The 25,391-nt window shown below is 47.8% G+C and overlaps 1 protein-coding gene across 1 annotated transcript in view; it reads right to left on the bottom strand.

The window, feature by feature from the left end:
* The window catches only part of MARCHF4 (membrane associated ring-CH-type finger 4), a 100,845-nt gene that overhangs the window by 15,772 nt on the left and 59,682 nt on the right, over positions 1-25,391 (bottom strand). Inside the window, exons 2-3 of the mRNA XM_007187882.2 lie at positions 7,069-7,224; positions 1,415-1,607 (exon numbers count right to left, since the gene is read on the bottom strand). Of these exons, the coding sequence (XP_007187944.1) occupies positions 1,415-1,607; positions 7,069-7,224 (349 nt within the window). The remainder of the gene's footprint in view (positions 1-1,414; positions 1,608-7,068; positions 7,225-25,391) is intronic.

Raw genomic sequence — 25,391 nt, forward strand, 5'->3', positions numbered from 1 at the left:
ACAGCCTGTGCCTCAGCAGGAGGAGGAAAGGAGTCTGGTAGGAGAGGGAACTAAATTAGAATGCCTCAAAGTCAAATTCCTCCCCATCCACAATCCTCTCTCTTCCACAGGCCTCCAAGCCTGGGCGATCTGTTTCTTTCACTGCCTACGTGCCGTAATTAAAAGGCTCTTGAACTTGGGGGTGGAGGTTCCGGTTTAGCCAGCAGGGAGTGGCAGCAAGATGCTTAGACAAGTTTACAAGTTCCAGCATCACTGGTCTCTGGCTGCTGTAATCAGTATGCAATTCTCCAGGCCTCTCTGATTCCCAGTATTAAAGGACCCCAAAGAAAACGAACACCCTCTCAGCCCAATTCTAGCTAATAGATGTTTTCTTGCCAAACAGAGCAGTGTAGCATATTTGACATAATACACAAACTGATGTGCGGCGAGGACAACTGTGGCACTCTGGTACTCTCAGTGCTGCAGCCTAGGGGGTAACCTGAGAGGTCCAGGTTGGGGTGTATGACCAGGGCTTAAGCATGCTTCATTCACTCAGAGAAAACCGGGGTCATTCCCCACCTCCTCAGTCACTTGGATGAAGACTTCAGAGCTGACAGCCACAGTCATCTGTTGGGAAAAACAAAGAGCCCTCCACCAACCAACCTAACATAATGGAAGAGGAGGGAACGTACGTTTGGGAATGGTGTAAGGGAACAAGCAGGAACTGCAGTGGTGGGTTTCCAACCTTTTGCTAAAACACTGAAGGTTTGAAAGTAAAACCTTACCTGGAACAGACACATATATAAACAGATGAAAGTGCAGAAGCTCAGGGTGAAGCAGGGGTGAAGTTTCTGAGCCTGTCTGTATAGCATTTCATTCTCCACTCCTAAAAGTGGCTCCTGAAGTTGTGTGTGGAACCCCAGAACTATATACCCTTTGTAAACCACTAGGCTAGAGAAAGCTTGGGCGTTAATAGGCTTAAAGAAAGCTGGGAAAAAAGGGAGCAGGTATCATCATGGCTGTTTCTGGGCATCTTGCTGTGAAGAGAACGGAATTAAATGTGTAGGCATCCTTTGTCATGACTTGGCAACGGTGGTGCACACAACAGATAAGAGGCCTTCCACAACTTGCTTGAGGCAGGTAGACTGACCCACCTACCTTTCTCAGATACTTTTAGGACAAGGCTCCTTATTCTTATCTTCAAGTGGGAAGGGCAGCTTTGCTTGGGAAAGACCTAGATCTTCCTCCTTTGCTCTGCCTCCTCCTACTCCCTACTCACCCCTCAAATCTAAGCCACTGGCCCCTCCTGGGCTCACAGGTCTCCAGCCTGGTGCCACCTCCGCTTTGACCTTCAAGAGGGAGGGACCCTGAGGGATGTGTCTAATGCATCAGTATGCAGCTCCCCACTTCCGGCAGAGACCAGCCCCGGACCCACCTATGCACACCACATCCATGAATCCATACATCCCGTAGCAGATCTGGAAGAGGAGGTCTTGGCGCTGCCATTTTGCTGAGGGGCTGAAGGTCGACCAGATGAGCCAAGAGATACTGGCGATGAGGAAGAGGGAACCCAGGATGGCGGCCGCAATCTGAACCTTCTCAATGACTGTCAGAGAGATGGCCTGCCACTGCAGAGAAGAGAACGGCGGGTTAGCGGTGGCTTGGATGCCCTTACCCCGTGTCCATCCCATTCCCATCCCTCCTCCTTCTGCTGTCCCAGCCTCTCGCCTCTGGATTTAAACCTGGGCTTTCCAGCTTGTCATGAGATGGCTATTTTTGCAAGTTTCTGAGGCTGACACTGTGCTTTTGATGTGGAGGAAACCTGTATCACACTAAATGATCAGAAGTCATTACAGGGAGGGGGTTCTGGGCGGGCATGGCTGGGAAGGAAGGCCTTTGTGGTTGATGAGGATACAGACAGAAAAATGTGAAGAAAAAGTGGAAATGCAGAGTGTAGGTGGTGTTCCAGGTCCCCAGAATATTCTTTTCTGAGCAACACATTATTTTCTCACTAACAGGTGCTGAGAGGGCACAGGCCTTTTTTTTTTTTCTTTTTTTCACTTGTTTTCTACAACAACACTTGGCATGTCATTTAATATACATGCTAGAGATTACCAATTCAACAGACAAAGAGAGGACACAGGATGTGAGGGAGAGGTAAGAAAAACAGTATAATTTACTGACCGTATATGAGCACTGAGATTTCAGGGTTTTTTTAAACAGAAAAAAGCACTATGCTAATAACAGTATTGATGGATGGGTTGGAGGCTAGTGTGTGGGTGGGTTTCCACTCCAAAATTCTGTGAGTCTATGGCTGGTCCAGGTAGCATAGGCCTAGATGAGCCATGAGTTGGATTTTAGTTTGGAGTTTATTCATGCTCTTGCTCAGCAAATATGTACTGGGTATTCTCTGTGTGCCAGGCATCCTGCTAAGTGCTGAAGACAAAGCAGTAAGCAAAAACATACAAGACTTCTGCCTTCACGGGGCTTTTCATCTAGGGAACACAGACAACCAAATAATTATTTACTACAGCAATCCATCTGGAGTAAGAAAGGGAGGTACATGGCATGTGAGAGTCTATGATAGGGGATTTCACTTCCCAGAGGAAGCAGTGAGTTGACTGGGAATTTACTGGGCAAAGAGAGGAGGGAAGCATGCTCCAGCAGGGGGAAGAGCATGTGCAAAGGCCCTGTGACAGAAGAAAGCATGGTGAACATGAAAACCTGGAAGAAGACCAGAGAGGGCGCAGCAGAGAGCAGGGAGTATGGGGTGAGACGACTGGGAAAATAAGAAGGGAAGACCACGTGGGAGCTTGAAGAAAATGCTCAGATTTTTGACTTTATCATAAGAGTAAACATGATGCTCTTGAACAGTTTTAAGAAGGGAAGTGACAGGATCTGGTTTGGGAAGGTGGAGGGAAGGACTATCTCCTGATTGTAGCAGTTTGCATAATGCCCTGCAGAGAGCACCCCCAGAAGGCATTTCAGGAGACATTTCAGGAGGTATTTCAGAGGCATTTCAGAACTCTCAAGGAAAGGCGGACAACCTTCCTTCTGCCAACAGTGAGCCCTCCCTGCACATTAAATGGCCTGGATGGAAGCACTGATTCTGGCTCCAGCCAGGACTGACCAGAGGCCCCTAAGGAGCTGTAACTACTGGAAAACATTTTGCTTGCTAGTCTAGATTTAGGACATTAGCCTTTGCACTTAATTATACAGATCGCATCCCATCACAGGTAATTGGGCCTTTACATTTTCCAGTCTCCAGCCTAGGGTTACACATAACAAAGGCATTTTCCAGAAGATGGTCTGATCCGACCGACTTCTCTCTTAGACGACAAATGCTTCTTCCAGAGCCTGCCTCACTGTCTGTGAAGCGCTCCTGACTGAACTTTTTGTTTCCACCGCTGTGACATCAATACCCTCCCTTTCTGCTCCAGACTTCAAAAATCCCCAAATGGAGAGGCACAGGAAGCTCCCCTTAATCCCTAAAGCCCCTTCCTACCAGCCCCTAAGCCACCTGAGGAAACTAAACAGCGCTCCCGACTACAATTTGAAGCAGGAAGAAGAAAGAACAGGACGGGGTGATATGCACAAGGCTCTCCTCCTGTCTGTCCGACGGGAGGCTCCACAGAGCGGCAAGGAGAAAGCAGAGGACAGGAGAGCTCTGCAGTCTCCCAGGGAGGCGGGGAAGGGGAGAAGGGCTCCAGAGGCACCAGGCTCTGCCACCGCCAGACCCCCAGAGCTTCGTCCCCAGCGAGATCCTGATCGCAGCGTCCTGAGACTTCTCCGTGCCCTGCTGTGCAGCAAATGGAGAGACAAAGACGAAAGCGCGTGAAGACGGGATGATTCCTTCCTTATAACAGGAAGGGGAAGTGAGCAAGGGCCAGGCGACCCAATCCTAGCCCAGCTCTTCTCCAGCTTGTGGACTGTGACCTAGGAGAAGTCAATAAATCATCAAGGGGCTTCCCTGGTGGCGCAGTGGTTGGGAATCCGCCTGCTAATGCAGGGGACACGGGTTCGAGCCCTGGTCCAGGAAGATCCTACATGCCGCGGAGCAACTAAGCCTGTGCGCCACAACTACTGAGCCTGTGCTCTGGAGCTTGCAAGCCACAACTGCTGAGCCCGTGTGCTGCAACTGCTGAAGCCCGTGCACCTAGGACCTGTGCTCCGCAACAAGAGAAGCCACTGCAATGAGAAGCCCGCGCACCACAATGAGGAGGGGCCCCGGCTCGCCACAACTAGAGAAAGCCCGCGCAGCAACAAAGATCCAATGCAGCCAAAAATAAATAAATAAATTTACAAAAAAAAAAAATTATTAGAAAAAAAAATCATCAAGACTTCCAAAAAGTGGAGATAATTGGTCCCTCCTGCTTCCTAGAGTATTGTGATGGTTAAGTGAAATTAATCAGTGCTCTGAAGGGTACACGCTGCCATCATTTCTGTTCTTCATTATGTTTCAGCAAAAGTACAGCTATGCATGTCAAGGTGGGGCTACTTGTAACTGTACTTAGCAAACTCCGTGCTGGGCACTGCAGGGTAGAGGTTAAGGGCCAGACTCAGAAGTCAGACCCTTTGGATGTAACCCTGCTCCACCAGGGTGACCTTGGACAAACTGCTGACCCCTCCGTGCCTCTACTGTCTCATCTGTAAACTGGGAATAATAATAGTACATTGGGTTATTTTCAGTATTAAATGTGATAATATATGGGAATACCTAGAACAGTGACAGGTCCCCAGTTAGCACTAACTAAATGCTCATTAATACGATTGTAGTTCAGGTGTAGCAAAGAGGGTGAGAAGCAGTCACAGAACCTTGAGACCACAAGGCTACCCTGAAATGTCCCCTTTCTCAAGGGGCTCTTTCTAGAAACAGAGATTGCAGAGGGTCACTGAAATAACGTGCTGTCCTGTCCTCTGTTTCTCACAGCATTGCACGGGGCATGAACCAAGAGGTGAGAGATCTGAGACCTGGAAGAAACTTTCCTACTCCGATGGCAGAGGTAGCTCCGGCACCCCGTCCATTGCTCTGCTCGCTCGTGGCAGGGCCTGCCTGCTCCATCCTGTACCACAGACGGTCGGGCTGGCCTGGGAGAGCAGAAGTTGCCCCACCATGGCTGAGCAAGCAGCCGTCTCACACTTGGCTGAGCCCGAGCCCAGGACATGCAATTGGGACAATCTGGGACACAGTCACACAACACTGCTGCTGGTCCAGACTACATCCTTCTTCTGGTACTATCTAGAAAAGTGAAATGGCATTTACTGAGCACACACCATTGACTGCAATGGTCCACTCACAATCCAGAAGTAACAGAATCAGAGAGTCTCCAGTGACTAAAAACTCAGTTAAAGACACGGTAGTAACTTAAGAATAAAGCCATAGATCAAATTTGTCAATACTGCCATCTGCTTACCGCACTTATGAGATTAGAATGACCTTTTCTTTTCTTTACCCCCAGGAAAAAGTTATCCCTAAATGGTTCTTCATTTTTTGTGTCAAGGGCTGATTCCTGTTTATGAGCCAAGGGCGGAGCCAAGGGGGCACTTGGGGGGTGGGCTTGTGGGTTTGGACTCTGACCCTTTTCCAAGGTTTGAATCAGCTGAGAAGGAAGGGAAGAGTTAAGGCACTCCAGGGAGTGGAGTCAGCTGCCTCAGGGCACTGCTATTTTAAGACACTTCAAGATTTGGGAATGAATGGCTGGCTAAAGATGGAACCAGAGCAGGGAGAAGCACTTCTTATTCTGACCCCTTGGTACACTATCAGGATGGCCGAGGTGCCTGGGGGCTCTAATGCCTCCTTCGGGAAATAAGCCTCCCCCCTGGCCCTCATGTGTGGACACTGCAACTCCAGGTGTTTCCAGCTGCCCTTCACGCAAAGATCCTATGCCACCATCACCCCCAGAGCATTCGCCCTCCTGGGGCTGCAGGATTGACTCTCCCACCCCCTCGGAGAGGAGGAGAGAGACAACGGTGCCAAGCTGCTGGAGTTCCCACCCTCACTAGCGTGCTGGTTAATTGATTATGTGGCAACTTAACTGGCTGACCATGCGTGTGTGGAGGTATTTTCAGAAGCAAAGCGCTCTCTCTCTGTATGTGCCTCACAGGGGGGAGCTGTGTGATTTGGAGGATTTACGACTCGATGCAGGGCCTGCCAGCTCCTTGGGGGTGATGGATGTGTCCGGGGCAGGGCGGGAGGGGTCGGGGAGGACGGTGGGGGAGCCCTCAGTTCTGACAGGTCCAGCCCTGTGTGAAGCTGTTTCGCAGAGCCCACCCGAGCCCTGACCCTCCTGCCCTTGCCCTTCGCAGACAACTCTTCAGAGTCTCTCCCATTTCTTTCTTCCTTCTTGCTCCCTCTTCTCCTTTCCTCTGCTTCCCTCTCCTGTCTCGTCTCCGTTTTTCTCTAGTCCCGTGTCACAGGAAGGATGGTCTATGGCCATCCTTCAGCAACATCAGCATCATTCGATAGCTCGTTAGAGACTCAGGATCTCAGGCCCCACCCCACACGCCTGAATCACAGTCTGTGTTTTGTCAAGGTTCCCGGTGAATGATACATTCAAGTTTGGGAAGTACCACTGAGTCTCCTCTCTCTTTGTTTCTTCTTTTACGCCCTTAGCTTTATCACTGTCTTTCTCCTCACCCTCCCACCCTATCTTTTTCCCCTCCTGCACTCGTCTGTCCTCTGGTCTTTCTTTCTTGTTTTTTTCCTCCCTCCTTCCCTCCCTCCCCTCTTTTCTTCCTATTCCTTTTCCTTATCTTTCTGATTTCATCCATTCATTCAGTCATCCATTAGCTCACTTATTCTCTCTCTTCCATCTAATTCTCCACATTTCTTTACTTCTGTATCTATTTCTCTCTCTTGGCCCCAATCCCTTTCTCCTCTTCCGGCTGAGGCTTAAGAGAAAACACAAAAATTCTTTCACCCCCTCCTGCCGGGTTGCCATCCGCGGTCTCGCCCACCTGGCCCATCTCGTTCTTTTTCTCCAAACCGCCCAGACTCTAAGGTGAAGTCGTCCTCCCGCCGAAAAGCAGGGGGCGTGGGAAACCCCGGGCCGGAGCCCCAGCGTCCCAGCGGGCAGCCCCCGGTTGTACCTGCAGAGGGTTCTTTGTGCTGATGGCGATGACGTGGTACTTGTAGTAGCACAGCTCGCAGCTCCAGCAGCCCCGCTCGCTGATCCACTTGATGAGGCAAGGCTGGTGCGTGCACTTGACCGAGCCGTCGCAGCGGCACGGGCTCAGCAGCTCCCCCTGCAGGGAGAGAGGCGGAGGGTGGTGAGGCCCGAGCGCCGCCGTCTGGAGGTGGCGTTGGGGGTCTGGCCGCCTGAGTGATGGTTTGCCCCCCAGCCCTCCCCGTCTCGGGGCAGCCCAGACCACAGGCTTAGCTGGGAGGCCCCAGACACTACGGGGGAGGCCTGGGCTCCAGATCCCCGGCTTCCGTGAAGTCAGCTAACAATGCTGAGCCTGGCTCCTACTCGGTACTGCCCAAGTCCTAGGGTTTCTGTGGAAATGAGTCGGGGGATTTCTGCGGAAGCCCTCTGCCATCTAAACGGGGTGTCAGCCTAGATAGACTTCTCTTTAAAGGCTCAGCCAGGGGTCTCAAACTCAAGTGCTCTCAGGGCCAGACAGGCAACACAAGTGACAGAAGCCAGCTGGTGGGGATTAGGACGGATTGGAGGGCCCAGACCCCAGTGAAAGGGACAGCCATTATCAGCTGTACATGTGGGAATCTAGGTGGCACTTTTTAATGTAAAATCTCCCCATAGTCAAATGTCAACAGCGAATCCAAGTTTTGAATACAGTATGTTGTGAGGATCATTTTGCCTGGGTCCGGAGCTCTGGTTCTGAGCTTTTGCGCTCTTCTGAAGGACAGCCCGTAGAGACCCAGGTCCCCTCTGTGAAGCCTCTTGCCCATGGCCCCAGAGTGACAAAAACATAGCAGGCAGGCCTGAATCCTGGGGACCTAGGAGGCTGGGCAGGTGCCCTCTCTGAAGGCCTGGGGCCCTCTGGGCACGTCCCTCGGGCCTGGTTGGGAGTGACTGGGAAGCCCAGCCTGGGGCAGGCCTCGAAGCAGGGAGGCAAAGACGGTGGCTGGATTTGAAGCCCCTTGTGAGTGGACCGCAGAGCTGGGCTCAGTCTCCAGAGCACGCTGCGACCATACGTCCCATGACCACGACTGAAGCCTGCGTCTGCTTCCTGCTGGGCCTGATGCTGCGGCCCCAGAGTGCCTCCTTGAGCCTCCCTCCCTGACTCCTCTTCTCTCCTCTCCCCTCCCTTTCCCCTCTCTCCCCCTGTGTGTTCTTTTTCTCCCTCCTCACTCAGGGTCTATCATTTCTTCTTGCTGACTCCTGTCTACCCAACGCCTTCATATACCTTCTCAGGGACTTTAGCAGCGGAGGCCCATCCAACTCCCCAACCTGTGATCCCTTCTGATCTATCCCGTGGCCTCCCCCTTCCTTACTTCCTATGCCCTCCCTCCCCCAACTCATCTATTTTGGGAAAATGTCTTCTGCCTCACTCCTATCAAAGGATCCAGGAGCTGCCGTGCACAGCCCCATTCCCTACTCCCCACGCTGATGTATTTGGGATATGGCCACTTAAGCCATGTCTCTGTTAGTTTGGGGATTTCACTATTCAGGAAACCACATCTTGTTCCCAACTTTGAATAAGCAGGCACAGGAGCTCCTGACCTATAAGTCACAGAGCTTCATTTGTATATTTAATCATGCTCTTGGCTGTAGACTGTAGAACCAGCCATTTCCTCCCAAGATGCTTGGAATCATCCTTTCCTTTCACTTCAACTTGTATCATTCAAAGACTGCCCCTTGGCCTGGATGTGTTCTAGAGTGTCCTTTGGCACCTGGTATACCTGTCAAACTGCTTCTCTGTCTTCATGATGGTTCCAAAGCCACCTCCTACAGGGAGTCATCCCTGATTTCTCTAGGTTGAGTGCAATGCCTTGATCACTGAGGGCCGTATCAGCACAACCTTATGAGGCTCTCTGCATATGCCTATCTCCCAGAGGAGCCCTGGAAGGCAGGTATGGGGGGGGTCATTCATCTTTGCACCCCATTCCCCCAGCACCTAGCCTACTCTCAGCAGGTCCTCAACAATCTTTGTGTTTGAGTGAGTGAAAACATAAGTCAGGCGTCTGCCCAGGTTTCCTGCCTGGCCCTGAGGAACGGGGATGAGACTGCCCACTCCATAAGAACGGGAACCATGTCCATCTTGTTGACCTTGGGACCCCAGCACCTCACTCAGTGCCCAGCACTCCCTGTATATATGTACAATGAAGGAACATGGTGGCAGAAATACTCAGGGCGCCTCATCCCCATAAAGTCCTCCCTGGTTCCCCACTCTGATCCTCCAGTGTTGACAGGCCCCCTCACTGTGGCTGAAGGCCTGGAGCCTTCCTATGCCCGCTGTGAGAGCACTTCCCCATGTGCCTCTGGGTCACTACACTGTGACCCCTCACAGAAGCAATATGTATCTTATATCCATCTTTGCACCCTTAGCACCTAGTACAGTGCCTGAAACAATTAGACAATCCATCCCACGTTTTTTTGTTTGTGGCCGTGCCCCGCGGCATGTGGGATCTGAGTTCCCCAACCAGAGATCGAACCTGCGCCCCCTGCAGTGGAAGCACAGAGTCTAAACCACTGGACCGCCAGGGAAATCCCACACTCCATCCAACTTTAACAGTGCAGCGCACACACAGCTGTTTGATGAATAAGAGGTTTTGCTCCTCTAGGACATGGCCAGCCTCTGGCTCCAGGTGGGCAGCGGTAGCTCCAGGGAGAGAAGTAGAACAGGCAGGAGATGCCCACGTTGCGGGCACTCACCATAGCCATTGAGGCCCTTGGTATTGAGAAACTGCTGTGTGGTTCTGAGAAAAAAATAGGAGGGGGAGGTTGCGGAGAGGTGCTGAGGGAGAGGCAAAAGCCCTCATTATTCATGGCAGTGTTTCTTAGGCTCGTTAGTTCTAAAGGATGAGCTGGGTTTGATTAATCGGGTTGTTAAGCAGCCATGTCAAATTGCCAATCAAGTAAGAGACATTACTTCCGGCCCCTGGCAACGGTGCCAAGCAACAGCAAAGGCTGTTCTCCTTGCTTTCCAAACGGCAGCCATGAGACAAGGGAGGAAGAGCCGCTGGCCAGGCATATCTGATAACAAGACCTGGGCTCTCCATCGTGGCTCTGGATGTGGGACCATCACTGGAGCCCCCGAGTTATCTGGAGAAGGAGGGAGCATGACCTGGCCTGGTCCCAGTGCCTGGCCACAGGCCAAGAGGCCAAAGGTATGCAGTTTCCCCTGGAGCTCCCGGTCCCCCACGCTTTCTCTTGGCGCCAGACAACCCAAAAGGCAGGATAGGGACTTGCTTTCGGTGCCACAAATATTAGAAAGCAAGGACACCAAAGCTGTTAGAAAAGTTTAACTTTGATGAAGGAAGCAATCCAGGATTTTAGAAAGAAGAACCTGCAGAGAAGCTATTTTAACCTTGGCATTCACGTAAGTTTTTTATTTTATGATTTAGCATATTTTTATGTACATTGGGGAGGAGGGCCATAATCTTTTTTGTGTTTAGGGCTTCTAAGAAGCCTGAACCTGGACACTGTACCGTCTTTGACTGGTCAACCTGTGCTTCTTCAAGAAAGGAAAAATGGAAATGAGCCAACAGCCAGCCAGGTTCAGGTTAGACTGAAGGAAGGTGTTCTTTGCAGTAAACTCTGTTAAAAGTTAAAATGGTGGAACGTGGAAATTGAGGTGATAAACATCTCTCAATATAACAGAGACCCCTATTGAAGAGAAAGGTTAAATGACCAACTCAAGGTTACTCAGCCAGGGACTTCCCTAGTGGTGCAGTGGTTAAGAATCCGCCTGCCAATGCAGTGTACACAGGTTTGAGCCCTGGTCCAGGAAGATCCCACATGCTGCGGAGCAACTAAACCCGTGCGCCACAACTACTGAAGCCCGCGCGCCTAGAGCCCATGCTCTGCAACAAAAGAAGCCACCACAAGGAGAAGCCTGTACACCGCAACGAAGAGTAGCGCCCGCCTGCTGCAACTAGAGAAAGCCTGCACACAGCAAAAAAGAGCCAACACAGCCAAAAATAAATAAATTTAGTTTTTTAAAAAAGTGGTCACTCAGCCAACCAGTGGCACGGCCAGAACGTAAAGCCGGGTCTTTCTGACATCAGACTCTGAACTTCTCATCACACTCTGCTCATGCCCCCCTTGCACGTGGGCTCCTCCTGTCCCTCCCACACCTGTGCCCATGGGTCTCTTCTGTGTCTCTCCCTCCCTGGTGCAGCTCCAGCCCTTCCGCCAAGTCTCCCATGACTGCCAGCTACGGACCCATCCTCTCTCCCTGCGTCATCACCCACAGTTTGGCCCCTAATCAGTCTTCAGCTGTTTCCTCTGGGATTTGGGATGCTCCTGCATGACCCATAGGACTGGGCACGTCATAGTTGCACAATAAAGGTGCATTTACTGGCTGGCCAGGCACCAGGGTAAGGCAGAGGACAGGCCCCTCTGGCCCAGCTCCTGAGGGCCCAGCCTTTGGGCTGGAGGATTACTACAGACCTGTCTGCAGTGTTCAGCAAACTCCGCAGCGCAGAGCAGCTCCTTAAATGCAAAGGGCACCAGACGCTTCCTCAATGAACGGCTTGGAGCTTTGGGGCCCAGAGGCCACGCTGGGAATGACTAAGGCAAGAAAAACGGATCTTCTCTAATCCCCGGGCCCCCATGGGACACAGTGTAAGGGACGGGTGAAGGGCATGGTTTTGGGAGACCAAGTCCTTAGGTTTAAACGCCTCTTCAGCGCTTACTGGCTGTGCAAACTTGGGCAAGGCTCTTAACCTCTGTGAGGCTCTGTTTCTTCATCTTTCCTTTGCAGGCAACTCTTACCTCCTCAGAGCCTGGCTGTAAGAGTGGAGTGAGATCATGCATGCAAAGTGCTGGACACAGAGCCTGGCCCAAGTAAGTCCTCTTGTGAAAATATTCCAATTCGAACTCGCCTTTCCATAAGGACTTTAGTTTCATAGTTTTTTTCTACTACAACTCTAATCTATGCTCCGACGATCAAATAGGTAAGACGGGAGCCATGCCTTAAGTAAAGGGTCAACTAAGCCTAGAGGGAGGTTGAGATAAAAGAAATGCCTAAGCGAGTCCACCCTGGTGAGGTGGGTAAGGGGTCGGGACACAGGTCTCCCTTCTGGCCCAGGACTGTCCTCTGTGTTACCAGGGATCACTGAGAGTGTTTGGGGGCCCTCTTTCCCTGGGGAGGCTGAACAGGAGGCCGCTTGGATGGGTTAAGTGGGGTCATGCTAGAGGCGGGACAAGGTTGTCCATAGCCCTTGGCTGTGGCTGAGCTGGCGTGTGGGGAAGAGAACAGGATGGATTTCCCTTGCTGCCAAATAACACAGCAAGCTGCAGGCACAAGACTCCAGTCATTTCTCCATTCACAGATTTCTTTCTGTTTACTTCTGCCTTGCTTCAATTTTTCTCCCCTCTCAATCTGAAAGGCCTTGCTTCTGGAGTCCTTAGGTTACCTACTTGCCGTGGCAGTGGCAGGTAAGCCAAAGACTTCCCCTTCCACCCACATAGGCACCAGGCATCCTTGCCACTGAGCAGAAAGAAAAAAATAGTCTAGTGAAGCAAAGACAGCCCCAGTCCTGCTGTAGTTTGCAGCTCTGAGAGATCAGAACAAAGGAAACAATAGCCTTGGGGTGCAGTTTAGGGACATTTCCCTTTATTGAGACTAACATGGTGGTTAAGAGCTTGGACCCTAATCCCAGACAGATTCGGGTATACCCAGGCTCTTATAATCTGTGTGACCCTGGGCAAGTTGCTTAACCTCTCTGGGCCTCATTCAATCATTCGTTTATTCATCAAATATACATCTAGTATGTTCCAAGTTCTTTTCTAGGTGACAGGGATACAGCAGTGAATGCTACTAATCAAAATTCTCTAGTCAAGAGGGACAGACATTTTAAGATGATAAACAAGTAAACTATAAGTACCTGAGATGTTGTTATGTGCTATGGAGAAAAATAAGCAGGGAAAAGGAAAATGGAATACCAGGGAGGGGACAAGTTGAAATTCTAAAAATGGGGACATTTGAGTGAAGACCTGAGGATGATGAGGGAGCAAGCCATGCAGGTATATGGGGCTGGGCAGAGAGAACATCAAGTGCAAAGGCCCTGAGGCAGAAGCATACCTAGCATGTTCTAGGGACACCAAAGAGGCTGGTGTGTCTGGGCTAGAGTGAATGGAAGGACAGCGATTAGGACATGAGGTCAGAGATATAATGGGGATCAAGAATAGGGGACAAGTCAGACAAGGCTTGTGGGCCTTTTTAAGGACTTGGCATTTTTTATGAAGGAAGTGGGAAATCATGAGCTTGTTTTGAGCAGAGGAGAGTGACATGATCTGACCACGTGTGACAGGATGCTTCTGGCTGCTGTATTGAAAATAGACTAGGAGGAAGTACGGGCCAAGTAGGGAGCCAGGAGGCTGTAATCCAGGTGAGCGGTGATGGTGTTTTGGACCAGCAGGGTAGCAATGGAAGTTCTGAGAAACTTCTGGGTATATTTTTGAAGATAGCAATGGAAGTTCTGAGGAAGTTTCTGGGTATATTTTTGAAGATACAGATATTAAGATTTGCTGATGGATTGGGTGTGGTAGATGAGAGGAGAAAAGTCAAGGATGACGAAGGTCTGAGCAGTGAGAAGGCTGGAGTGTTGCCTTCAGTTGAGATGGGAAAGACTGAGGGGGGGCAGGTTTTGGAGGGTAGATTGGGAACTCATTTGGAGATGTGTCAATTTTGAGATACCTGTTAAATATCCAAGTGAAGACATGAAATTGGGATGGCAATATATATTTGTCTGGACTTTAGGGGAGAGGTCCAGCCTCAAGATATACCTTTGAGAGTCACTGGCATACAAATGGTGTTTAAAGCCACGAGCCCAGGAGTGTGTGCAGGTGGGAAAAGGGAGGGATACCAGGGCTGCTTCCTGGAAGATGCCAAGATGTCAGAGCTTAGGAGACGGGAAAGAACCAGAAGAACCTGAGAGGGAAGGTCCGTGGGCTGAGAAGAGAATGTGAAGCTCCAAAAGCTGAAGAAGGAGACAAAGTCTTTCAGGAAACAGGGAGTCCTGTCAAAAGCTGCTGTCGGGTCCAGTTGGATAAGAACTGAGAATTAACCATGGATTTGGCAAGTTTTCTTTCTATTTCTTCCATTTTCTAGATTAAGCAAAGCCATGGACTGAGAGTGCAGGTGGTGGAGGAGGTGTTGGAGGTCTGAGAACTGGCATAAAATAGTCATCTGGGAGAGTTTTAAGAGTGATTAGACTAGAGAAGTAAGTAGAATTGCTGGCAGCACTGAGGGTCCTTTCTATTAAAATAAAATGGCTCATCTGTGAAACTGGGGGAGGAGGGTAGTAAGAAAATATATTTAGCACCCTGCCTGGCACAAAATAAGGTCTCAGTAAATGCTAGGCGAATATGGAAAGGGTTATAATAGAGGTTATGGCTGATCTCCTTGTCTCTAAGGCCACCTTCTCACCTACTTCAAACACTGATCAGTTTCTTTCCTTCCTTTCTCCCTCCTTTGAATAAGATTCCCTTCTTATTAATAATCCTAATGTTATAAACATCTCACAGTTCTAACAAAGTGCTTTTATAGACATTATATCATCTACTACCTCAATAACTGAATGAGGCTAATAATTATTTCTCCTGCTTTACTCTATGAGGGTACCCACTCAGAGAGGTTGTTACTTGCTGAAAGAAAGGCAGGGTAAGGCTCTGAAACCAGTTCTGTCCATCGGGCTGCCCACACCCACAGTGTCTCTGCCCACTCCCGTGACCCCTGCCTCCCATCCCTTCTCCCACCCCCAGCAGCCTTGTTCATCGGATCCTTACTTTTCCAGCCCTGACAAAGAGAGATGGCCTCGCTGAATCCCTGTTAATGTATCAACGCAACGGCAGAAACGCTTTTCCCCTTTGCCCCTCTCCTCCGAACCCAATTCCAGGCAGGCAGTGTTCACAGGGTATTAATTGATGTGGTGGTGAAAGGGACAGAGTGGCTCTAACTCCCCCTCTCACTCCCTCCTCTCACTCCCCCCTCTCACTCCCTCCTCTCACTCCAGCCCTTGGCTGGGGGGAGACACTTGTTAAGTCAAAATTAAGAGTCAGTGATTTTGGGGAGTTCGCTGGCGGTCCAGTGGTTAGGACTCGGTGCTTTCACTGCCAAGGGCTCAGGTTCAATCCCCGGTTAGGAACTAGATCCCGCCAGCAGCGTGGCGTAGCCAAATTAAAAAAAAAAAATAAAAAGGAGACAGATTTTTATAAGCATAAGAATGCATTAAAGTTTCCTCTGAGATGTGGTCTGTATTAATAAGGAAAGTTTCACTTGCCTTGTAGATGCTCCACTGTGAAGACTCAGAGGACCCAACGCCTTAAAATCAGAATTTCCCCTCTTGAGTGGAGTGGAACCTGTGTGTATTGAAGTGGGAGGAATGGGCACAGGAATAGGAAAGTTGATTGAGATTGTGGAGGTGCATTAGGAGGAATGCCAAGGAAAGTAGAGACTCCTCAATGTCCATCCTAGGTAGTCTCTATGAGGAAAGATAGTTGACAGGGAAAGCAAAGAACTGTTTTGTACCACTCCCGGGACTCCACATATTCTGGGGGACCTGCTAACAGGAAGGCTTATCCATAACACATCCTCCCAACTTTATGGGCACCACCAACCTGGTCCGCGATATCGACCAACTATCTGTGTAGCTGTGATCTGGGTTGGGGGAGCAGAGCTGGGAGGGAGGAGACAAACAGGGAGCACTGATGGGGCCAGTGAACAGAAGGAGAACCTAGAAGCTTTCAGTGTCTTCTTCCTGCAGGACACCAGACAGTGATTTCTTGATTCCACAGACGGGAGAGAGGTCAATGTACCCTGGAATTGGGATCAAGAAAGATGACCTATCATGAGGACCTTCTTACCAGCAAAGGTTGTGGTAGATAAACAGGAGGGGGTGTGGCTTCTGCTGTCCAGCAGGGTGATGAAGCAAGTTTCCCCCTTATCTCTGGGAGGCAGGCTGATTGACATGATGACCTTCAAAGATCCCCATGGCCCTAGAATCCATTATTATATACAGACAAGCCATTCTGAATTCTCTGCATGTTGTGTCAGGCAGTGTACAGGCAGCAATTTGTTTTCTGGGTGGAGCCATTTCTGGCCACTCATCCATAGCACTTTACACGCTCCCTTTCCAGCCAGGCCAGGCCCAAGCTTCTCACTTCCCCTCCCAATGGCACCAAGGCCAAACCCTGGCTTTAGGAGACCCACAGTGTGTCAATACCGGTAGAGTAAATAGAGAATTGTTGCAAGATAATTCGATTTAAAAAAGAAAGACTCTATTACTAAGTAGAAAAAAAAAAAAAGATTTAAGGCCTTAATGAGCTTTAGTTATCTACACTGAATTCAATTAACTGCATAATTATTTCTAGTTCTCTCATACCAGCAGCTTACTTTCACAAACACACCACACACAGACACACACACACACACACACACACACACAATCTGCCTCCCTCTTCATGGAAAATTTTCCAGCTTTCCTGTTCATCAGTTCAAAAAAAAGGAATACAAAAAGAGACATGGAAAACAAACACACAAACCCAAACCAAACCCTCCAAACCATGTTTTTCTATTTTCATGATAATTATTTTATTCCTGCAGTGCTTTTCTCCCTTATGTCTGGTATAAGACAAATGTACCTATTCCCTCTAACTGCCTCTAAATTTACTCAACTGGTACTAGAAAGAAGAACTTAACCTTACAATAATTGAATTTAAATAACATCCAATTCCGTAAAGTCAAACATGATCAGCATAATAAACAAACCAAGTGCCACAAGGGCTGGCAGAAAGAAAGAAGGTCATATTTTATGTGGATATTCATAATCATATCCATATTTCTAATGACCTAAATGTGCTATATACTGTCCATGTATCTTTCTGTACAACTTACCATTACCATCGCCATTGTTACCAAAGAGCTAAAATTAAAGGCTGATTTGCCCTCAGTCCTTTGCCTGACTTAATAGAAAAACATAACTTTGATAAACCTTGCTGGCCAGAATTGGGCTATTTGCATACAGCAGTGGGCTGGGCCTGTTTCCAAGGTTCCAGGCCACCAGGCTGAAATTTCAGAGATTCCAGGTCACCGTGTTCTCTTTCTTTCCCACAAGTCAGGCCAAGCCAAGGGCACAAGTCAATGGCAAGGTGAGGGCAATTACTCAATCACCTCCTGCTAACTGCCTTCTTATTACAGGGAGAGGGAAGGATAAAACAGATACCCTGGCTCTCCATCCACCCAGATGTCTCAGTGTTTCATAAGACCCCTCCCTCCCCAAATCTTCTTCCCTCACGTGCATGTGTTTCTACCCCCTGATGTGGGGTAAAGAAAAGGTCTTAAGCTATGAGTGTTTACAGTTACCACTCCTCTTTCAGGTAAGGCTGTGAATTTGTGTGTTCATAGCCCAACTGAGAGCTTTGCGATGCTCTTGGTAGCGCAGGGAAGGAGGGCAGAGTGGCTAATATGATCTGTGTAATAGAGAGCTTAGCAAGGAAAGGGAAATATGAGAGGGAAAAGGAGATTTTTGCCCTATAATTTCCTCTGCCTGCTTTTTAAAGAGGCTGCAGTAAACATTGAAATGCTTTTCAATTCTTTCTCTGTATAGGACTTGTATTTCTACTTCAAGACGAACTTTGTTCAGATTATATTCCATTTAGATTGAAAAACCTGAAGCCCAGAGAGGGCAGTGGTCTTTCCTAGGGTGGTGCAGTGAGGCAACACTGAAATAGGAAAAAATGACAGACATCTCCCTCTCTGGGTTCAGAGCTTCAAAGAGTCGGTCCCACATCCCTCGATATTGATGCCTCTCACCACGCGATACCCATTCCAGAGCTGCTGAAAGTTCAGCCCAGTTCTTTTCACACCTCTCAAGGAAGTGTACTATTCCTGAAGTCTTGGCTCCAGTTCCCCGTCAGGAATAAGCCTGCTAAGGAGAATTGGAATTACTACGGCGTGTGAATAGATGCCAGTCTGTTGACTCCAAGCTTCTGCTAAGCTGCTCCAAGTGGTTGTAGCTTCTGTCATCTTGGCAGTTTTACTTTTTCTTTGAAAGAATTCTGTATCCCTTACTTCTGGAGCTGGGAAGGGGCGTGGTCTTCAAAGACCTTCCTCTCCATCCTCCAGCCTCTGGTCAGACTGCCTGTCAAGCACCATCCTTGGCAGATGGGGTTCTCCTGTTTGAGATAACGCAGGGGAGGGGGACCCCAGAGTCCCCGTGCTTACCAGTGCTTCCAGGCTTCCCTTTCAGATCCGTATTATGAAAACCAATGCAGGACAAGGCCAGAGCTTACAGAACAGCCTAAGACTCTACACTTAAAGATTGGGGGGATATTAATGGACCAGCAGTGCTCCCCTCCAAAAGATGCTGACTGTAGCCCACCGTCTCCTTTTAGGAGCTGTTCAGCGGCCTTGGTCGAGCTCTGGCTCTCCGGCACCTGCCCAGGAGACACACACGCTAGGAAACGCTTCCTCAAACCTGCCCAGATTCTCAGCCTTCACCATGGTGTTTAGGCCTGATTTCATTTAATTAGTGGCGGTATGTAAAACATTACTTCCTTTTACTTGCCTTTAACCTCTTTCAGGTGACAAGGTGGCTAAGCAAGAAATCAAGACTTGTTTCAAAACAATTTTTTTTCTGGGATTTGGCAACTCAGTCCGTGTTCTCTCTCTCCTTGTACTTCATGATTGTTTAAAACTTTATGCATCTTGCCCTCAGCAGCGGTCCCTTCAACTGAAAAATTCTATTTTTAAATCCTATTCTCATGTCATGCATCATTTCAGCCACTTTATTTCTAGACCTTCACCAGTCTCATAGGTTTTTAAGGTAAGTTTCCCTGCTACGTCCAAGACAGCCAAGGATCCACATGTCTGGAGGCTGAGAGAGAAAAGGCTATATCTTAAAAATATAGAGAGATTCATAATAAATCAAAAATTACCTCATAACTATAGTCCCCCCATGCACACATAATTTCCCCCAAATCAGGATCATAATTTACAGCCAGTATTTAACTTGTATTTTTTCTTTCTTTTTTTTAATACTTTTTAAAAAAATATTTATTCGTTTATTTATTTGGCTGCACCGGGTCTTAGCTGCAGCACGCAGGATCCTTGTCGCCACATGCAGGGTCCTCGCCGCAGCATGTGGGATCTTTAGTTGCAGCACGGGGGATCTTTAGTTGCGGCATGTGGGATCTAGTTCCCTGACCAGGGATCGAACCCGGGCCGCCTGCACTGGGAGTGCAGAGTCTTAACCACTGAACCACTAGGGAAATCCCTAACTTGTATTTTTTCTTTCACACTATGTCATGAAAAATTTCTCACGGTGATCCATGATTTTGTGCATCATATCCATGATTATTTCCTTAGAAGACAGGAATGAATGGAATTACTAATTCAAAGGGTGTGGACATTGTTAGGGCTCTTAATACATTCTGAAGGCCAAACTGGTCTTCAGAAAGACAAGCCAGTTTCCATCCATATTCTTACAATGTGTCTGTACCTGTTGCTATTGGCCCATATTTAAGGTCTTGTCCTTCCTCCACATTCTCATGAACAACTGTCAGTAGTGCCATGACTATGACCCTGAGAAGGAAGGCACAGAAATGCAGGCAGTCTCTTCCTCTCTACCTTTCTTTCCACTGTAGGGAAAGCACAGGAGGTGGCTTCAGGATTGGGGCTGAGTCAGGAATTTGCAGCATTGCAACCGAGGCAGTCTTCGGGGAGAGTCTCAGCCATGAAAGAGAACCAGGGGGCACCTAGCCAGCTGGAGGCTGCAGCATCTTAGCCTGGGTGCTGTGGGGTATTCCTTCTCCAGGGAACCGGTAGATGATAGGGATGACTCAGGGTATTCTTGTCAAGAATCTCAGCATGGCCCAGTCTCTGAGATGGCAAACTACGAGACTAAGGCACTTGGGTCTGAAGGGCCCCACTCTTAAGACCCTGCACCTGGATAATTGCCCACCACTTCTCTTTGAGATTCCTACATATGGGAATGCCACACCCTTGTATGACTGGGCAACTTTGTTGTTAAAAACGTATCATAATCTAACCTGTATTTTCCCTGCTACAATTTCAGCCTTTTCCTATTTTTTCATGACAAGTGGATGACGCACACGCTTTAAGATCAAACAACTTCTGACTCTGCCATTTATCAGCTGTATCAGTTAGTTCAAGCTGCTCTTGCATAGGAACCCAAAAATTAATGGCTTAAAATATAACCATTTAGTATTTTTCACAAGGCTGTAAGTTGGCTGAGGGGTTCTGCTGATCTGGTTTGGCCGGTCTTGGCTGGGCTCGCCCATGCATCTTGGAGTTGGCTAGAGTCTGGCTGATCCAGGAGGGGTGGTCCACCTCTGCTCATATGTTTCTTAGCATGCAGTAGGATTGCTCAGGCTTGTTCACATGATGGGGGAAGAGTTCCCACCAACAAGAGAGGGCAAGCCCTGATGCACAAGAACTTTTAAAGCCTCTGCTTACATCAAATTTACTAACATTCCATTGGCCAAAGCAAGTCATCTGACTATTTCAGAGTCAGTGTGAGTAGGCATTACAAAAGGAAGTGTCTACAGGGAAATATAAAGATCTAGGGCTATTTGTACAATCAAGTTATCACGTTAGCTCTGTGACCTTGGATAATTTTCTTAACCTCTCTGAGCCTTAGTTCCATCATCTGTAAAAATGCAGTTTTTGTAAGATCCATGCTGTAATAAATGTAAAATATCTGGCACATAGCAAACTTCCCATATGTATTAATTTCCTTCTCCTTTTCCACCATTTTAACTTTCTCTTTTTTCTTAAATGCATTATTCTTATGCATTACCTTCCACATTCAAAGCTTCAACATAGGAACACTAAACGTTATACCTGTAGCTTCTGTTGAATCCCCAACTCCTAGCCTGTGCCTAAGAGAGTAGGCTTTCAATTCATTCCAATGATTTGGAATTTGTATAAAGGAATCAAGGAGTCTCCCCTTCCCTTTATTCCTGGGACTGTGCAGTTGAGAGATGATCTCTGGCTCTCTGATCCAACTCCACTCCCGAGAGTGAAATAGAAAGGGTTAACACGTTTGCATTAACTGATGACTCTGAGTAGAGGCAACAAATGGGGAATCTCCATTTGTAATTTAAAGGTGGCCTTGGGGGTAGGATAAGTATCCTGGCCTCCCTTTAGCTAATCAGGCTCCAGAAGAGACATTAATTGCAGCCAGTCCATCCTGCTGGGGAGACCCAAAGCTGCCAGCTCCCTTGCTGGGAATGGAATAGAATTTTAATTGGCTGTGAAAGCATCATGGCAGGAGGTGCACAAAAGAGTTGGTCCTCTCCCCCAAAACAGGTGAGAGAAACTTCAAGGAAAAGGCCCTGAGGATGTGCATGGCAGCAAAGACCCACCACGTTCAGGGGTCATCCTGGCTGCAACACCACTGTTCCAGTTCCAGGGCTGGACTCCAGCCAGGGTCAAGGACTCTCTCACACAGTGCACTTGGGGTGGTCAGCACACGAACACCAAGCCTACAAACCTCATCTCTGTGCTTCCCCTGACTTTCACGAGAGAAGCACTATATAGTTACTGTCACTTGTATAACCAAGAAAGCCAGTATCACCCACCTCAGAGAGCCCTCCATAAGGGGGGGCTTATCCCCCCAGTATGAGTGTGTGCGTGTGTCCATTTGTCCATTCGTGTGGCCTGAAGCAATGGCACAACATTCCTGTACTGTAGTTTCAGAGCAATGTTAATATTTTTTTACTTAAATAAATTAATGTGATAATGTTGGGGAAGACATGTTCTGGTGGCAATGCGTGTGCTCTTTCTGCCATGGCAATTCCTAGAACACACATATGGGGTGACGTGTGCAGGTCAGTGGACGTGACTATGAAAAACAAAACAGTGTGAGTTTGTTAGTATAAATACACAAAGATGCATGGTGTGGTTTTGGGGGACTACTGGGCAAGTTATTTAACTTCTCTGTACCTTACTTTCTTCATCACTGAAATGAGGGCAATAGTAGTACTTAACTAATAAGACTGTTGGAAAGAATAATCAGATTTAAAAGCTTAGAATAATGCAGAGACTCAATAAATGTGTTTTCATGATTACTTTTAGTGAAGGGAGAGTGGAGCTGGTCATTGACCCACCCGTGCTCTGTCGACCTAGTGGTATAATGAACTTGTTGGCGAAAAGCAAAGCAGAAAAACAAAAAATACACAAGTGAAATCAATGCTTTCAGAAAACTGTTTTGTGAGATAAAAGCTTGTTAGATATTCAGAATTTTCAAGGAAACTGTGCTACATTAATACTTTAAAATGTAAAGCAATAAAAAAATCATTTATAGCTACTAAAAAGTTTTATTGTATATTTGGTTTTTATTATCAAATTTTTATTGAAAGTTTATCACAATTTCAGTTATGGGAAGAGAGATGCATTGAAGGAGACTGTTGAAAATGGAATTTTATAATTTATAAAGATATGAGGACAAGCTTCTAATTTTTAACCAACACGGACACACACACACACACACACACACACACACACACACACCCTCAGTTTCTACTCTCACTGCCCTCTCCCTCTAGTCATACCTCCTATCTCTTCAATGGGAAGTAAAACATCTTTCTGGTTTAAGCTCAGGACATAGGAATGAAAACGGAATAAAGGAAGTGACTAATACACAGAATCCTCTCTGAAATGGTGAGAAATTCATCTCCTTAAAAAGCAGATGAAAATCCTTGACCTTTGGGAAAAAGAGCCAGAAGATGGAATTTTTGCATGATTTTAGAAGACAGAACAGGCTATTGGAAACAGCCCTTTCCGCCACCAAACCTGGTCTCCAGATCACAACTGGGTGTCCAGGCTCCTGTGCCTAATCTCTCCCAACTTGGACCATTTATATTTGGGAAATTAGCAAGACAGCCATTTAAAGAAGTAATTGGTTGCACAAATCAGCTCAGCCCTTCAAGGGATGATTTTTCTCACTTTTCTTGAGTCTGCAATAGATTGGCAGGATCCGTGTAGAGAGAGCCTTGGTTTTTTCTCCGCTATCCAAGGCACTGAAAAGCATGGCGGGGTTACTTGGCTGGGGGTAAGTTTACAGACAGCAGGCAATGCTAGTGCCCCAGAGAGTGCCAGTGCCCAAAGTGGGTGCATCCCTAATGGTGTAAGAGATGAATAAGAAGCACTGGCATGAAAGCCTGGCTTTGAGTCTTGGCCCCTCCACTTGCCACTGGGCAAGTCTCTTTCTCTTTCTGGGTCTCTGTTTTCTCATTGTTTAATTGGAGGACATCGGATTAAATAATCTCTACCAGTCTCTGACGGTGTCTGACTTTTTAAGATGCTATAAAGGCTCTGTACATGCAAAACAACTCAACGCGAGTCTAGGAATTGCTTGAAAGTGAACTAGGCCAAAGGCATAGGGACGGGAGCTCTTTGTAACTGAAGTGAGCACGCTCCATGGACAGATGAAGAGAGCTACTGGAAGTGGCACAATAACCACTGGAAACTCCATGCCCCTCTCAGAGCTCTGAAGCAGAGGATCCAGAGAGAGCAATTTATGGTTGTGCATCTGTAACGCAGCAGAGGGAGAGACATGTAGCCATGGGAATCCTCAGGGCACTGGAAAGATTTGCTCCTTAGAGTGGAGAAGGGTAGATTTCTATTGCTTGACCCAAATTATTTTTAAAGAGTATCTGATTCACTTTTTCATGCCCCCATGTCACTAAGCAAGCTTCTTATCTTTTGTTTAGCTTCTCAGCTACATAAGATCCTACAACAAGCTCCCCTTGACATGGGGACATAAGCACTCTAGGTATTGAAAAGGAGTGTCTTACACTGTAAATATAAATCAACTTTCTGATCTCTATCTTGGTTTTTTACAAGTTTTCTTGGCCTGAATTATGTCTTTTCAGAACATGATCACCCAGAGCAAAAGGTCATTAAATCAAGGTTCAAGACTTCCTTCAGCCCAACCTTGCAGGAGGGGAGTGGGGAGAGCAAAATTATTCTTATGATTGGTTGCCCCTTCCTTCCTCTTTCCTCCTGGACCCTCATCTGACAAAAGAGATGAATTACTCCTGATATGTATATTATGTAAGGTAAATATCATTTATTTTTGTTTTTATTCTGTTGTTTTTGTCTTTGCTTTTTAAATCCTCATCAGCCAAGTCTGTCTTAGACTGTAGGACAGTGTGGAAAACATTCACAGATTCCATGGAAACCATTCAACTCAGCAAGTAAGAATGCTATATGTGCCACTTCTAATCATTCACCAGCCTCTCAGTGACAAGGAGCTTACTATCACATCCATGATGTCTACCCATTGCATTTTTAATAGCTCCAATCAGTGAATGCTTGTGGGAGGAATGATAAATATTAAGTTGCAAGCTGCAGGAGGGCAGGGCTGTGTGCAAGCCATGATGAAGAGGCATTACAAAAGATTGGAGGATGATCAGGAGGTATGGCAATGTACATCTGTACTGGGAAGAGCGGTATGTGTGTGGAGCCAGGAAAGGGGATAGGCAGATGTAAGTTCAAGGTTGTACACTATGGGTTTGTCTGAAAGTTCATGTGGTCATGGTGCCTTTTCCATCACCTCTGCAACAATTTCCCCCATTACCTGTCCCACCTCCCTCTTCTGGAGGAAAACCCTATCCCTATTCACCATGAGCATCACCTTTCTTTCCCTGACTCTAACTCTCAGACAAAAATGCCATAGGCAAGAAAAATGGAGGAGAGGCAGAGAAAAAGAGGGGGAAATAGATTGAAATAACCCAACTGGGGAGCTTAGGAGCTGCTAAAAGGCTCACCAAGGGGGACTTCCCTGGTGGTGCAGTGGTTAAGAATCCGCCTGCCAATGCAGGGGACACAGGTTTGAGCCCTGGTCCTGGAAGATCCCACATGCCGTGGAGCACGAAGCCTGTGTGCCACAACTACTGAGCCTGCGTGCCACAACCACTGAAGCCCACTTGCTTAGAGCCCATGCTCCACAACAAGAGAAGCCACCACAATGAGAAGCCCGCACACCACAACAAAGAGTAGCCCCCACTGGCTGCAACTAAAGAAAACCTGCATGCAGCAACGAAGACCCAACACAGCCAAAAATAGATAAATTAATTTTTAAAAAAAGTCTCACTAAGGAATGGATGGGCAGGCTCCTTTTGGTCCCAGCCAAGACAGCAAATATCCATATACAGACTCAAACTCTGTGGGAAAGAGCTCCATTCCATGAATCTTTGGCCTATTACCTCTCAACCCAGAGTTATCATAGACCCATATGGAAATTGAGCAACCTG

The sequence above is a fragment of the Balaenoptera acutorostrata genome, chromosome 8 (genome assembly GCF_949987535.1).
Source record: "Balaenoptera acutorostrata chromosome 8, mBalAcu1.1, whole genome shotgun sequence".
NCBI lineage: Eukaryota > Metazoa > Chordata > Mammalia > Artiodactyla > Balaenopteridae > Balaenoptera > Balaenoptera acutorostrata.